We start from the raw sequence: 17,422 nt of genomic DNA, 5'->3' as shown, positions 1-17,422 counted from the left end.
TAATTTACACAAGTCAAAAATTAAAGTTTTAGTTTGTAGGTGTATTTTACCCATTATTTGATCTAAATGATACATCCAGTTTCCAGTTTTCAGGAAATACACCTGAAATATTTTCTCTGACTGGTCTGCATAAGAGAGTATGATGTTAAATTTCCATTGTTTCCCCAGCCAGCTTTATTATGTAGAGAATGCCCTTTCCATTTGATCCCAAGAATGGAAAGCTTCTCTAGTCTACTTTGGTGTGACAGGCAGCACCATGAATAAAGCCAAAGTCATCCAAGCAAAATAAACCATTGTCATCAGAATTTACCATAATTTGCATGGGATTTTTTCCAACTTAAACTGTTATATCATCAGAAGATAAATCAATATGGTCAATCTACATCTTGATTTATTTGGTTGACTTTGACATATGTAATACTGAAATGTGTGCTTAATTTCCATTTTCTTTAAAAACAAATAGCCAGTAATAAAAAGAATAAAACTGCCATTTTGGAAAGGCCTATTTTACCAAGCTTCTCATAGTTTTCTTTGTAATAAGACAACTGTATGAAAGCTCATGTTTTTATAGCAGTATTTCCTCTCAGTTCTGTTTTTCTTAGCTATTAAATTTCCAGTATTTAAGTGAAATAAAAAAGGATGTTTAGCTCATCTATCTTTGAAAATTATGGACTGTTGTTATGGTGTGTATGTCTTTGAATATATAACATTTATGACATATAAATATATATACACATATATGTATATATGTAACACAATATCATATCTTCCAGAGGACAACACAATGCTGCACATGATAACAGCAATGAAGACCCTGTAGCTGGCCATAGCCCAAACCAAAAGATTGGTGAGTTATAGAAATGCTAAGAACCAACATTTTCCTAATATACCAGATGTTGTACCAAAGGACTGTACTTAACACATCTTAATTAATTTAATCTTGTGTATTTGTTCCATGTCTGCTGCATTTATGAGTGGTATGGGATATGTTATTATTACAGATGGTTGAGTCACAAACATATTAAATCTCACAAACAGTAAATGGTAGAACTAGGGCTTGAAATCAGGCAATATCACAAAGGATGCTCTTAGCTATCCTGTATACTACTACTGCTGTTGTTGCTTAATCTTGAGGTTATAAAAGTGAAATTTTGGACCTTAAAGTTGTACATCTCTTTGTGATCTCGTTCTCTTCCTTTCCCTTCTCTTTCCTTTTCTCTTTTGCTTCTAATTCCCTACTGCAAGACTGTTTTATTCCAGTCAAATTGCTATGTTTGGAATTAAAGTTGTTTACCTGATTTTCAAGACATAAATTGCCAGATTATGTATCCATATTTACCACTGATTCCCACTTTTCATGAATGAATCAGGACAGCATCTTTTTTCCTGATGATGTAATTTATGCTATACCTGTGTCTGTGTAGAATATAATTTTCCATCTACTTCACCCATTCATTTTTATCCAGATCCCACTATATTTGTTTTGCTACTTCATTACTAGCAATCATTTAGTTTAACATCTCTTATTCTTCAGCTGAATTGGACAGTTTTGAATCACAGAAAATACTTTATGAGTACTAGAATATTTAGTATAATATACACAGGATTGAATTTGTCTCTTAAGTGCACTGTAGAAAATTCAAGTAATACACTTTGGTATATTTTAAAGCAATAAGAAGGAAGTGGCATTTGAATGCTAATAATCCTGTTTACATTACTATACAATACTAAAAACTTGTAGAAAACACAGTGCTATAATATTCTTATATATACAAGAAATAGTACCAATGGCTACATATATACATACATTCAAATATACACAAATACAGACATATACACATATATCTAATTTATCCATGTATCTTGCTATAGAGTTTTGTAGGTTTATATGTATGGATATGAGTTATGTATATATATGTATTTATATGTATATATATATCCTTATGATTTATTTTCCCTGATTTCAATATAATTGTATGATACCACTCTGAGAAGTTCTAAAGATAAATTATTTTTCTCTTTTTTGCTTGGTAGTAGTGAAGCTTGAACTCAAGGCCTCATGCTTGCTAGACACTCTACCTCTTTTTTATTTTTTTTTTTTGGTCGGTCATGGGGCTTGAACTCTGGGCCTGGGCGCTGTCCCTCAGCTCTTCAGCTCAAGGCGAGTGCTCCACCACTTGAATTACAGTGCCACTTTCGGCTTTCTGGTGGTTTATTGGAGATAGGAATCTCACAGTCTCTCCTGCCCGGGCTGGCTTTGAACCGCCATCCTCAGATCTCAGCCTCCTGAGTAGCTAGGATTACAGGCATGAGCCACCAGCGCCCGGCTAGACACTCTACCTCTTGAGGCAGGACACAACACATTCTTTTCTTCTTGATTCAGTTTGCACTATATACCATGATAGCAATAGTATTCATATTGAAAAATCATTGAAAAGCTACCTTTCTTTAATAATAATAAACTATTTTGCTAAGATTTTTGACATCAGATCAGTACTGGCTTTAAAAGGACATTTATGTAGTATTTTTTTTTATTTACATCTGTTTTGTAATGATGTTTATCAACATGTAGCCTATGTTTAAAATAGTTTCTTACTTTTAAAGTAGTTTTCTTATATTTCTTCTTATATCTATTATATGGAACTAGCTAAACCAGTTTTTCTTTGAAGTGCCATATCAGTGTTTAAGTAAGGAAAAGACAGGATAGTTCAAAAGCTACCCCCTCCCTCTCCTGGCCTTCCTGGGAAAATGAACTAGTGGTTCATAGGCACTTGTTGAGCATCATTGTCAGATATTGAAGATGGACAAGCTGCTAATAAGGTCAGTGATTAAGTCTAGATTCCCCAGTCTGGCAATAGTGGGGAATAATAGTCAAATGTTGGAGAAATTCAGAGTTAGACAATGATTAAGATGTAATAACCCATTGAAAATAGGGAAATGAAAATCTGGCTAATAACCAGTTGCATTTTATTTAGAAATATAAAAATAAAGTCCAGATTAAAAATTAATATGTACTATAAACTTCCATGAACAAATAATTGTATAATTAGACAAAGTATAAAATGTGAATGCATTTTTAAACTTTATATACAGTTTACATGATATGACTTTTTGATATGGATATCGATTGTTCTTGAGATACAAGAACTCTTATCTGATTCATTCTATTTTAACCAGTGCAGCTGATGTGGTATTCTTTGAAATATAAAAAGTTTTAATTATCCTTAATAGTACAAAGGGGTATTCTCTTTAAGTAGTATTTGTCAATGACAAAACCATAGAGAAATACTTGACATCTTTTTATTTTTTGACTAAAATTGACAATTCACTATTTTGTATAAACTTCTCCTATCTGAAAAGGGAGGCTATTTAAGGCTTTGAAGAGGAGGATTAGTTTTCATGCAGAAGTGTTTACTCGGGGCAATTGCATAGAGGAGAAAGTATGTAAAACACTCCATGCACATGACATGTATTCATTATACTAACACACTTTCAAATTTTACCTCTTTGCCATCTTGTTGACAAGAAGCTGTTGTTTTATTAACACAGATACTGGAAAATAATTTTTAGAGAAAAAGTCATACAGGAGAGAGGGGGCTGTTTGCCTCCTTGCCCATTGACTCTGGAAGAATGAGATAGTCTTCTTTCTCACAGAAGAAAATCAGAACCAACATGATTGTTCTCATGTACTTAAAATCACCCAGCTCATGGCTAAGGTGTTCAGCAAGATCACCCAATTAACAAAACAATCCACTTAGATTGTTCCATTTCAAATCTTGAAAAATAATGTTTTCAGGAGCCTGTCCTAATTAAAACCAGCAATATTTGCTAAGATTGTTTTAGTGTTAGACATGAAACATAAATATACTAGGGATTATAGAAACATGTCTGCACAGAAAAAAAGGGAAAATACTATTTTTGAATTTGTCAATTTCTTTGCTTGCTAAAAATGAAGTCTTATAAGAAACATAGGTGCCTTCTATATTTGTTTTAGGCAGTGACCTCTCCTAAGAGAGTCATACAAATTGTATTCAATTTAAAACACACATTTTACCTTTTTACATCTGAGAACAATCAAGTGCAAAGGGCTTGTTAATAAACATGAGGCTATATTACTTAAATGGGTTCCATACTTAGTCCTTTATGTGTGTATAGCCCATGCCTGCCTTTGTATAACTATTGAATTGAAAATTATCTGTAGCAGATATTGAAAACAGATATTGAAATTTTGAGGTTTCCTACTTTTGTTTCTATAAATGTGACAATATTTATTTCTCCTTTATCTTTATTTCAAAAATGAAATCATTGTCTACAACAAACCAGAAGATAATATGATAACCAGAATGAAAAGAACAGAAGTCAATGTAGAAGGTGAAGCAAAAAATACAGGCGTGGACATAAAGGTTAATGATGCTCTAAGTTCCAAGGAAAATCACCTAGCAGCAACATCAGTACCAGACCAAGCACTGAGTCAGCCTGATGAAGAGAAGACAAAAATGCAAGATGTAGCAATTCAGACAGCATCTTCCTGTAACAGTTTGAATGAGAGTCATCAAGATCATAATTTGTCTGACTTCAAGACTGATGAAAGTGTGCAAACTTCAAATGACAAATCAACTCAACACTCTTTCCCAAGTCTACAAGATTCTCTGGATACCTCAAAAGGTTACAGGAGTCAGAGCATTCTAATACATTCAGAAGATAGACTTTCCATGAAAAACCCAGTGTGTGTACAAGGGAGGGATCATATTTTGTCTCCTACAGATGGAAGTGATAAAAATGCAACTGCTTCTCACCCAAAGAATTTTCCACTTTACAGACCGGACTATAATCCCAAACCCAAACCTTCAAATGAAATTACAAGAGAATACATACCCAAAATTGGAATGACTACTTATAAAATAGTGCCTCCCAAATCCCTGGATATATTGAAAGACGGGGAATCGGAAACTATAGGATATAAAGATGACCAAAAGTTACATGCTTTTGGACAAAAGCCCACTTATGAGAATGTGAAAGAAACTTACATGCAAACAGAAGACCTTATCATTCCTGAGGGCTCTAAGGAACCCCTGCTAGACCTCAAGCCACAATCAAGCATGAGAACAGAGCATCAGTTGCACAGGGCAGTGAGCTCACCAGAGAGTGCCACAACCAGTCCTCTGAAACCTCCCAGAATAACCAGAGACATATGCACAGCTGCTTTTGCACCAAATTTGGAAGATATAAACAATATCTTGGAGTCAAAATTTAAATCTCGGGTTTCAAATCCCCAGGCCAAACCAAGTTCATTTTTCTTGCAGATGCAGAAGAGAGTATCAGGTCATTATGTCACATCTGCAGCTGCTAAGAGTGTCCATACTGTCCCTACTCCTACCTCCAGCATCAAAGAGCTAACAAGTAAAGAGATGGAAAAGGATGTACTGCCTCCATCAGAACCGAGGCTGTCTCCCCTGAGTAAAACAATTCCCTCTGCTCCAGGGCAGCATTTTACACAAACAGATGATGACATCATCAGACAGAAACCTGCAGGTCCCTCTCCACCTCCCACAGCTCCCAAACCAGTGTTGCTTCCTGTTGAAACCTCCCCGCCTCCCATAGCTCCCAAACCTGTGTCTCTTCCTGCTGGTCAGGCAGCATCACTGAATCTGAAGACTTTGAAAACTTTCGGTGCCCCACGGCCATACTCAAGTTCTGCTCCTTCACCCTTTGCCCTGGCTGTAGTGAAAAGGTCACAGTCTTTCAGTAAGACGCGTCCTGAGACCTCCAGGGAGAGGATGTGTGCCCAGTCTCCAACTGACATAGAAGATAGGAAGATTTTTGCAAATAAGTCCACAGACATTCCACAACCTGATGGGAGTGATAAGGTAATGACTACCTTTTTAAAATATAAGTATATATTGGTTAACTTTTAACCAAGTGCAACTTGGTTAAAATGCAGTGTTTTGTTGATTTGTTTTTAATTATTCTGGATTATTTTGGTTTACTTTTTTTCTTCCAATTTTATAGTATGTCATAATCAAATAAGTAGTTTCAGTCATATAAACTGTTAATGGTATCTAAGACCAGATCTTCAACATTATGTATCTCAGGCATGCATCTTCCATCATGTACATTCAACCTTAACATACCCACAATTTTTAAATGTAGCTAAGTTGAAAGCATTATTAAAATAATTTTTTTAATCTTTCATTTTGTTAATTTAGTGGGTTTTTTTCCCAAAAAGAACTAATCTATCTCAACTTTGCAGAAAGTGCACTGTGTGCACTTGGTGTTTTGTCAACCAAGTGGTGCATTTTACCAGGTGTAGATTAGTATAATCCAAGGAGAGGATGAAACCCACAAGCAATTTTAAGAAATACTTTGGATATACTTATACTTTGATTTTGTTTAAATAATAGATTCATATTTGTGTGACAGTTTCAGAAATACTTATACTTTCTCAACATTCCTAGAGTGAGAAAACATGAATCATACTTCATTATCTTTTTCTTTTCTTTATTCATTCTTTTCTTTCCTTCCTTCCTTCCTCTTCCTTCCCTTCCTCCCTCCCTCCCTCCCTCCCCTTCTCTCTCCCTCCCCTTCTCTCTCCCTCCCCTTCTCTCTTCCTTCCTTTCTTCCTTCCTTCCTTCCTTCTTTCTTTCTTTCTTTCTTTCTTTCTTTCTTTCTTTCTTTCTTTCTTTCTTTCTTTCTTTCTTCCTTCCTTCCTTCCTTCCTTCCTTCCTTCTTTCTTTCTTCCTTCCTTCCTTCTTTCTTTCCTTCTTTCCTTCTTTCTTCTTTTTTGCTGGTCCTGGAGTTGAACTCTAGGCCTGCACACTGTCCGTTAGCTTCTTTTTACTCATGGCTAGAGCTCTACAACTTGAACCACCACACCACTTCCAGCTTTCTCTGAGTAGTTTATTGGAGATATGAATGTCACAGAGACCTTCCTGCCTGGGCTGACTTTGAACCTTGATCCTCAGATCTCTCCTGAGAAGCTGGGGTTACAGATGTGAGCCACCGGAGCCAGGATGCATTTTTTTCTTAGAATGGATTACCATTCTTAAGTAATAGAAGTTTGATTTAGATGATGTAGTTTTTACGTCATTGCTTGAGTCTTTATTAGCTCTAAACTCTTTTTTTTAATAAAGTTACATATATTGGGCAATTTGAAAAAGGCTTGCTTTTTTTACAATTCTGGGATTGAACTGGGCTTTTATTATAGGCATTGCCTATGCTAGGCAAGTACTCTACAACTTAGCTACATTCTTAGCCCACTTTTAAGATTACTTGTAACACTTGCCAGATAGAGCAGTCACTAAAGAGTCCTTCTTAGGAAGTTTGACTAAATTTGTATGGTACTGATGGCTCACTCCTGAAATCCAAGTCACTTAGGAGGCTGAGATCTGAGGATCAAGATTTGAAACAAGCTAGGCAGGAAAATCCATAAGACTCTTATATGGCTCGAGGGGTAGAATATCCTTAAGTGGAGAAAGCTAAATAGACTGCACTCAAGCCCTAAGTTCAAGTTTCAGTACTAGCGCGTGTGCACACACACACACACACACACACACACATACATACACACACACACAGAAGTTAGGCTGAATTAATTTAAAAATTTAGGTCATTCTTAATGTTTATTTTTAGTCTCATGAGAAAAAGCAATACTAAGGAGTTCTTGTTATTTCCCAATAAACTATTAGATGTAGTGGAATGAATACAGTCCTTTATTAGAAGGTAGGCTAGATTGAAGTAATTTGAAATTGTCAGAACTTTATTATTCTGTACATTCAAAAATAGTTATTTCCAAGCCTATTATCTTGAAATCATACAAGTTCGTAATTCTTCAGTTTGTGGGATTTTTGATTATTAATTTGGCTCTTCTACCTAAATCTGTGTATTCATAAAAGTTAGAATTATTTAGCTAAAGCACAGTAAAAAATGTATTTATGAAATGGAGAGATTCTATTCTCTTCCTGACTTAAGGGGAAAAGATGGCAAATCCCTCATCCTCCAGCCTGGCTGTGACAGCAAAGATAATGAGTGGCAAGTAACAGAGTTGTGTCTAATCACCAGTATGCCAAATGATGGTTCTTAAGGAATTACTGAGGATGAAAAAAAATTTTTTTTTACAAAAAATGGCCTATTCTTCTCTTGGAATTTACATAGCTATTTTGCATTTATTTCTGTAGCAAAATAACTCTCCATACAGTGAGCCCAACTCTCAAGTATCAACTCCAACTGACTGCCCTTCGTTCACCCTTAAGAGACAAAGTTCTTTAACATTCCAAAGCTCTGACCCAGAACAGATCCGACAAAGCTTGCTGACTGCAATTCGTTCTGGAGAGGCTGCTGCCAAGCTGAAAAGAGTAAGTTTCTGTTATCAGATGGGTGACAGTAGGTTTATTTGTGATGTTGTCAAACTAATACTTAGGAAACTTTTCTTTTTTCTTTGTAGCATTTAAATCTGAATAGGGAACCTGCCACAAGATAATTCCTTTATGTTAGGGATCAATTTGGAAGTACAAACTGAAAGAATCCAGAGTCTCACACATAATTAAAAATATGTCAGGTCTGTTTTCCACAACATGGGCCAGGTATAGAATATGTCTATGCTTCAGTATTTTATAATTATATATATATATAATTATAGCTCTCTAACTATAAAGTTATAGTTTTACATAAATAGTTATATACATATATATACATATGTATATATATATATACACACATATATATGTATACATATATATGTATATATATTCTTATTTTTTTTTAACATGTTAACCCATAAGAAAGATTTCTTTGACAATTCCTTCCTAATTCAGAAATGATGGAGTTTTGGTAGCAGGAACCTAGAGGTTTTCATTGATAGTTCCTTCAGAGACCAAAGTAACTACTACCAGATATAGGTGAATTTTGTAGCTTCAATTTTTTTAAAAAAGTAGAAAATAATGTCGAGAATTAAGATGAGACCTAACACAGAAACTCAAGTCCTCATGATGCCCTGCCACAGTAGTGTACTGATTGTTACTGAGATTTAAGAAAGCAACAAGAGAGGGGGCTTTATTTATTTATTTATTTATCAAGGTGATATATTGAGAGATTATAGTTACATATGTAAGGTAGAGAGTACATTTCTCTCACTGAACATTGTTACCCCCTCCCTTGTTTTTCTTCCACTTTCCCTTCCTCCCAACCCCCTATTCCCCTCTCTCCCTCCCCCCCGTCAAATTGTAAAGTTCATTTCCAACATATTGTCTTGTGAGTATCCCTGTTATATTGGTTTGCCCGAACTCCAGATATGGAAACAAGAGGTTTTTTTCTTTGTTGTTGTTGTTTTTAATGTACTGTATGAAGTTACTTATTTTTTTTCTTTTTTGCCTCTGGTTTATCCCCTGTTGTCACTGTATTTGATTTCGGTATTCAGTGCCTTTGTGTATATGTTTATCTGAATTGAGGAAGGGAAGGGGAACAACAAAATGGTGAGATACAGAGGTGGCTTTGAACAACACTTCAACACTCCCCATCCCCAGTCTGTATTGCTTTAGACTCCTCCCTTATTCCCCTTTGTCCTGTTATAAAGACCTGAACACTGATGTTAAAAACAAAGTAGAGCTGGGAAGGTGGCTCAGTGGTAGAGTGCTTGCATGAGGCCCTCAGTTCGATTCCTCAGCACTACATATGCAGAAAAAACCAGAAGTGAGGCTGAAGCTCAGGTGGTAGAGAGCTGGTCTACAGCTGAAGAGCTGGGGGACAGAGCCCAGGCCCAGAGTTCAGGCCCCACAACTGACAAAAAAAAAAAAAAGTGCTCATTATTCCACTCTCTAGAAATTTCATTCATGAATTCCTTCTCTTATCATTTGAGAAGCTATTTAAAGAAGAGTTAAGAGATTTGTTGAACAAAACATTGAGTTCAAGAGAAATTAAATCTGGTGCAAGGTAGAGAAAAGGGGAAAGGCATGCCTAGGCCTTCCAAACACATCACCTTTGCCCACACTGAGCTTCTCAAGCCAGTTGCCTGTATGTGCTGATAGGGAGTGAGTGGCAGTCATTCTTCTCCCAGAGAGTTTGGTGGTGCTGTCTGTGTGGACATAATCAAGACAAAACATTGGATGGCTTCAGGACGAAAAGAAATTGGAAGGAACAATTCAGTGGGTTAGATTTGAATTTTGTATATTTGCCTGAGACAAGCAGAAAAGGTCAGATAAGGTGATGTTAGGAAAATGAACCCTAAGATATGTGCTCAAATGTTGTTTTCTTTCTTGTGATTGTTTCTAACATATTTATAAGATGATTTTTTTGTTGCTTTGTATGTCCCTCCCCCACGGTATAACCCCTGCTTTCACTGTATTTGATGTTGGTATAATTTGTGGAGGGGAAGGGAAAAAACAAATCTTTTAACTAGGGATACAGGTGGACCCATTGCAACAATGAGATATACAAGTCGTTATGTCGAAAAACGAACTATACAACTTTGGTGTGGGGGGGGCTGGGAGATGTAATTACCCATGTAATTGTAACCCCTCTGTATTTTCACAATTAAAAAAAAGAATTTTGTATATTTGTAGGCTCTGCATTTAGGTTTCAGGCATCATAAAAATCTGGTATGCTTTAAATATTGAAATTGATATTTGACTGATCATGACATGTTTTTATTTTTTAATCTTCAATTGTTTTTATGTATTTATTTTTTTATTGTGAAAATACTATACAGAGGGGTTACAATTACATGGACAAGACAATGAGTACATTTCTTATCAAGCATTGTTGCCTCCTCCTTTGTTTCCCCTTCTCATCCCTTCCCATCTCCTCCCCGTCCCCACGGCGGTCCCACCCCCTCTGCCAAAGTTGTAAAGTTCGTTTTTTGACATAATGTCTTGTACATCTCATTGTTGCAACGGGTCCACCTGTATCCCTACTTAAGCAATTTGTTTTTTCCTTTCCCATCCACAAATTATGCCAACATCAAATACAGTGAAAACAGGGGTTATTTTTTAAGGTGGAAACATGTCCATGAAATTTTGCATTCCCATTTTTTTCCATGAAACATTTTTGAAAATTTTTCTATTTATAGTCTTGTAAATTGAGTGAGTTTCCAACCAGTCATTACCACTCTACAGTTTTCTCAGTTCAGTTAACTTGGCAGGTAATTTTCAACACATAAGAACTAAACATTTTGCGGGACACAGTGTGTACAAAAAATGATTACAAGAAAGCTCTGCTTTAGACATAGTCCGGGACTGAAAAGCAGTGGTACATCTACCCCACAATGGAACATAGTCACTTCACACAACTTACTGTCATGCTTTTGTGCTAAGCCACTGACTATACTAGTCAGTTTCTATGAACTAGAGAACATGGTGCATTATATTGGAAATGCCTTATAGGATGGCAGCATTGTGTACGCGGACCAGCAGCTATGTACCTGCTGTTGTTATTGGACCTGATGTGCCAGTCCTTCCACACTGAAAGGCTCATTGCTTCCAGAATGAGCGTGATGTGTATCAATACAGAAAGAAGGTCTACAATTGTATCCTATTTCAGACTCATTACTTAGTATTTGAGTATAAAATTTTGTCCTTTTCAATAGGAAGTTATTGATAGCTGTGAGTCTGTACAGTGCAACATTTTGAATTTTTTAATGAATATTTCATATGTAATTTTATTTCACTCAAAATAGACATAGGTGCTAATAATAGTCACAATCAGTACACTCATCAGCATTTTCACTTGCAATTATGTACTCCTAAAAATTGTAGCTAGGCACCAATGAATCATACCTGTAATCTTACTGACTCAGGAAGCTGAGATCTGAGAATCTTGGTCTGAAGTCTCCAATTAACCACCAAAAAAATGGAAGTAAAGTTTCTAGCTCAAGTGGTAGAGTACTACTCTTGAGCAAAAAAGCTGAAGGACAGCACCTATGCCCTGAGTTTAAGCCCCAGGACTGGCACACACACACTTACACACACACACACACACTCATACAAATTATGCTTTTGTGTACCAGAATTTACATATTAAAGTGTTCATAAGCTGTTATTTGTAGTAGCTCCAACTAAATATAACCCTAATATCTAAAAACTAATATAGTAAATAGAAGTTTATTCACAGAATAGACTGTCCTATTACAATAAAATAGTCAAAATACTGCTGAAAATGACAATGTAGATAGGAATGCACAAAAATACACGTGTATAGTTTCAAAACTTGCAAAACTTGTTCATATTAGTAACGCATGCAAAGGTGACCATTCTTTACAGAAGCAAGTCAGTGGAACTAGAAGTTCAGTTTAGTGGTACAGGGCCTGTTCGGCCTGAGTAAGGCCTTGTACTGAATCTCCAACATCAAAATTAATAAATTTTAAAAATAGGCAAAGAAGTAATTATAAACATCATGTCTGATTCTTAGCAGAGGGAACTAAGAGGGGTTGTTGAGAGCTTATTGGGGAAGGACAGATACATAATTTAAGGGGGAGCAAAAGTAATCTCAAGGTAAATGTTTTTTTTTTTTTTTTTTTTTTTTGGTTCCGGTCATGGGGCCTGAACTCTGGGCCTGGGCGTTGTCCCTCAGCTCTTCAGCTCAAGGCTAGCGCTCTACCACTTGAGCCGCAGCGCCACTTCCGGCTTTTTTCTGTTTGCTTATGTGGTGCTGAGGAATCGAACCCAGGGCCTCAGGCATGCAAGGCAAGCGCTCTACCACTGAGCCACCTTCCCAGCCCCGTAAATGTTATCTTAATGTAATGTATGCAAAATATCTAAGTTCATGCAAAAATCTCAGAGGTCTAAAGGTAGATTTAGCAGGGGGATAGAGCTACTCTTTCTTTTAACCTGAGTAGTGGATTGTTGTATATATTTGCTTGCTTCCATTGAGCTGTGTTTATATGGAAATGTGTTTATATGGATGTGTGTTTATATGGAGCTGTGTTTATATGGAAATCTTTCAAAAGTTGATGGAAATAGACATGGAAAGGCTCTTATTCTTTGCTGTTGAATCCCGTGTTGAAGATTTTCTTCTAGTTCCTTGTAAATTGTGACATTTTTTTTAAGATAGACAAATTCCTTTTTAATTTTTTTTATTGTCAAGGTGATGTATAGAGGGGTTACAACTATATAAGTGAGGTAATAAGTGCATTTCTAGAGTAGTAAGTCTGAGATTTCTCTTATAGAACAATTATATTACCTAATAAAATCTCCAGTGACTCTGATAGTTTAGATTTTCATCACAAAATTGGCTTTGTCTTTGCCTCTAAATCTTCAACTTAACTCCAACTACCAACCTGACTTATGGATCTGGCTCATACCAAAATAATTAACATTTACCATGATGGCTAGTTCACATTAGAACAACTACTTAGATCACTGCTGTACTGTAAATGTATTCATGAACGCACCATGATTTTTTTTTAGATTTCTGAAGGGTTTTTCCATACCCTACTCCCATTCAACTCCTATGAAATTTTCAAATAAAATATTTATAAATCTAGGTCCATATTTTAAAAATATGTTTGATATTAAAAGTTTTGTCGGACTCAGAAAATTACTTGCAGACGATAACATTGTAAGTAACCATTATTTTCTAGCTATGGTACCATAAGCATGTGGCTTTCAGTACTTTCATTTTACAAAGATTTATAAGAACCACAATTTTGGGGTCGGGCGCCAGTGGGTCATGCCTGAAATCCTAGCTACTCAGGAGGCTGAGATCTGAGGATCTCTGTTCAAAGCCAGCCCAGACAGGAAAGTTCATGAGACTCTTATCTCTAATTAACCACCAGAAAACCAGAAGTGGCACTGTGGCTCAAGCAGCAGAGCGCTCGCCTTGAGCTGAAGAGCTGAGGGACAGCGCCCAAGCCCAGAGTTCAATCCCCACGACTGACAAAATAAAAACCCAAAAGCTCAAGTTTGGCATGAGTTATTCAGTTGATTTCTCTTGAGGACCAATATTAGAATGAAAAGTCATTACCTTTGCTATACTTGGAAAATATGGAACCTGAATGGAAGACAGAGAACAGGTACATTTTTCTTCCCATGGCAGCAACTTGCCTTCTTAGACATTTTATGTCAGCCATCCCCACCTCCCAATTCTAGATTCATAAGGCCCACAAGAAAATCATAATCAAGTATAGATGACCAAATTTTTATTTACTATAATCCAGAAACTAAATACAAGAAAAACTAGTCAAACTTAATATTTTCCAGTTTACCTCTTTATCAATTACCTCTTTTACCAATGTTCCCCTTTCTTCTCACTAATTTGCTTCACTCATAGAATTTGTGGTAGTTTGTGCTTTGGTTCTGGTTTTGTAAAAACATGACAGTGCTTGCTTATGAATCTAACGCAGTGAAATAACAATCCAAGAGCTTTTCATAAAACATTTATTTATTTTCAATTATTATAAAGGTGATATATAGAGGGGTTATGGTTATTATATATGTCAGGTAAAGAATACATGTCTTTTTGGACAATGTCACCCCTTCCCTCCCACCTTTCCAGCTTCTCCCTCCCACCCACACCCAAAAGTTGTATAGTTCATTTTCAACATAGTTTCTAGTGAGAACCACTGCTGCATTTGTTTATCCTTTGTCCCTCTATTTCTGTACCACTCCCTCCCCTAACCCTACCAAAGACAGATAAATGAACAAACAAGACAGAAAAGAAAATGAAAACAGCAGCAAAGAAGAACCCTCATTCCATTTCCTGCAATTCATTTAGATAAATATTATTTTATATTATCAGAGGCATATAGGTATTGTGCCTTTGTGTTTCTCTCCTAAGAGTATCCTCCTTGGTTCTTACTGTGTGTGAATACCTAGAGTTCTGTTCCTAAAACATTTTTATTAGATTTTTACTTATTAATTAAAATCTACATATGTACCATTTAGAGTCCCTCTTGAGCAACACTTTTGGTTGTTATTGCTTTTGAGTTTTGTTTTTTAATAAATTAAAAGGTCACTGAGAGGGGACTGTCAAGTGAAAGTATAACATTAATACAGAAATTGTTTTTTAAAAATATTGCTTGGTGAAAACTACTTTTTTATATTTTTTCTCAAAGCACTTTTGGGAAAGCAGAATTAATCTAGCTAAAAATGTTCTTCAACAGCTTGGCCTGCAGTCTGTTTGTGCTCTTGTCCTTTATGTTGATTTGGTAATTTTATAAAGACTAAGATGTGTTAATGGATTATTTAACTTGTTTGTTGTGAAAATAACAACTCTCTCATTTCTCATTTCATGGTAGGGTGAACATTTATTCTTGATTATTTGTAAATTATTGAATAATACTGAATGTTAGCATTTACAACGAAGCAGAAGTTAATTTGTGGTAATTGTTGAAAAGTAGACAGCTGTCCCAATTTAAATCTATCGGTGTAAAATGTGTTTGTTTTTCCTAGGTTACTGTTCCATCAAATACAATATCTGTGAATGGAAGGTCACGATTGAGCCGTTCCCTATCCTCTGATGCCCAGGAGAGCCCTTAAATATTTCTCCTCCACACTGCACTTTGCCACTTACGTTACAGACCAATTTCCTACCCACAGAGAATGTTGACAAATGTATATTCAGATTTACACTAATATATTATCTCCTAAAATATAAGCAGTTCTGCTGTGGATTTTAATGCCAAAAGAAGAGTTACTAGAATTTATAATTTATGATGATGTTTTGGTCCTTTTTTTCTGGTCTTAAGAGCTAAAGATGCTGCTGTAGAACTTTGAAATACAGTGTAAATGACTTTCATCTTTTTCAAATGAGAAATAGTTATGCTTTATTGATTCTTGCTATTGACACAATGTCTAGAATAGTGCTTGATACAAAATGCTTAAATGAAGATTTATAGAGTTGTACAGCACATAAATAGGCAGACACAGGTCTGGCATTTGCTGCCTCAGTGTTATAGATTAGTTGCAGATGTTTGTAAGTTATATTAAAGCCTGTTTTGTGCTGAAGAATGATTAAGAAAACTAGAATATCAAATAAATATATTCAGTTCAATTATTTTCATTGATGAGCCAGTTACTGTATGAGACTTACATTGCACATTCTTTTATTACAAATGAATGTCAAATCTAAAGGAAAAAATATTTGAGTACTTTATTGATATAGAAAGCTTGATTTTTTAACCTTTATACCTTACATTGTACAAGAAAAGTTTTAAATATTTCTGTATATAATTATAACATTGTCACAAAGATACTACATGTTTTATGTGCCAGAAGCCTTAAAAAAATCTTCCTGTGAACATGTTGATATGACAATTATTTTCACATTGGGTATGAAGAGACGAAGGATGTTGATTTATGTGTCCATTTTGAAGAATTTTAAAGAGTATTTGAAGTTGCTAAAATCCTGATGTTCATTCAAGTAAAATGATAGTCACTATATAGTACAGATGCTAATATTCTAAATAATAATATATACTTACATGAAAGCTGACAAAGGTAATAAAATAGTGCCTAATTGATTGTTGTCTAACTGTTCTGGAATCTAGAGCTTGTTGGTGTCCTGTGCCTACTTCAAGAATGTTATTGTTCCTTTATTCCAGAAGCTTTATTCAAACAAGCTGACATTGAGTTGTTGGTCTTCCTTAAAACTATTGAAATATTTGCCTCTTTGAAAAATGTGCGAATACTTTTCCTGTTTAATAAAAGCAAGTTATGTATTTGGGTGCTTTTTTAATGAAATTTGTGTCAATCAATATATCTTTGTGTCTCATATGTTGAACACATTTCTATCAACCAGTTAATATGTAAGTTAGTATCAGTTCCTTTTTGTTTTGTTTTGCTTGATTTTGTGTTTTGAAGACAAAGTCTTGCTCTTTCACCCGTGCTAGCCTCAAACTCACCATCCTTTTACCTCACCCTCCGGGTGCCAGTATCATTTGTCTCTTGGGGTACACTTAAGCCTAGCATTCTGACTCTAAAAGCCAAGAGCTAAACACTTATTAAAAGCTTTGCATCATTTCTGACACTGACATTGTGAGTGTCTAACGCTACTTGAAAAACAACATCATAAACCAGTGGAAAAAATGAAAGAAGCTTTGAAAAATTGTGTTTGTATACTTGCTTATCCACTTGAAAGAAAATTGGATTCCTTATTTCAAATTGCAATTAAATATATTTAACTTTTTAACCCCAGATGTATATGTTCAGTGCTTCCAGGCCTCACTTCAGTATGTGAAATGTTGAAACATAAAGGTAACATTCATAAAAGAGAGATCATACATTTAAATAGTGTAAGATATAAAATGTATCCACTGTAAGTACTATAAAGGCAAAAAGATATTCCACAAATAATCAGGTGGTTTCTGGTTGTTTATTTTTGTACCAGTCCTACAGTTTGAGCTTAAGAGACTGGGCACTGTCCCTGCTCCTTTTTACTCAACACTAGGGCCCATAACTTGAGCCACAGCTCCACTTCTGGGGGAAGCTAATTGTAG

General features: G+C 35.5%; 1 protein-coding gene across 1 annotated transcript in view; it reads left to right on the top strand.

The window, feature by feature from the left end:
• The window catches only part of Cobll1 (cordon-bleu WH2 repeat protein-like 1), a 73,746-nt gene extending 57,082 nt beyond the window's left edge, over nt 1–16,664 (top strand). Inside the window, exons 13-16 of the mRNA XM_013027270.1 lie at nt 774–847; nt 4,324–5,867; nt 8,175–8,351; nt 15,378–16,664. Coding sequence (XP_012882724.1) covers nt 774–847; nt 4,324–5,867; nt 8,175–8,351; nt 15,378–15,464 — 1,882 coding nt within the window. The 3' untranslated portion in view covers nt 15,465–16,664. The remainder of the gene's footprint in view (nt 1–773; nt 848–4,323; nt 5,868–8,174; nt 8,352–15,377) is intronic.
• Nucleotides 16,665–17,422: the final 758 nt, after the last annotated feature.

Source organism: Dipodomys ordii, unplaced genomic scaffold (genome assembly GCF_000151885.1).
Source record: "Dipodomys ordii isolate 6190 unplaced genomic scaffold, Dord_2.0 Scaffold5, whole genome shotgun sequence".
In the NCBI taxonomy this organism is placed as follows: Eukaryota; Metazoa; Chordata; class Mammalia; order Rodentia; family Heteromyidae; genus Dipodomys; species Dipodomys ordii.
This window is presented reverse-complemented; position numbering and strand designations above follow the sequence as displayed.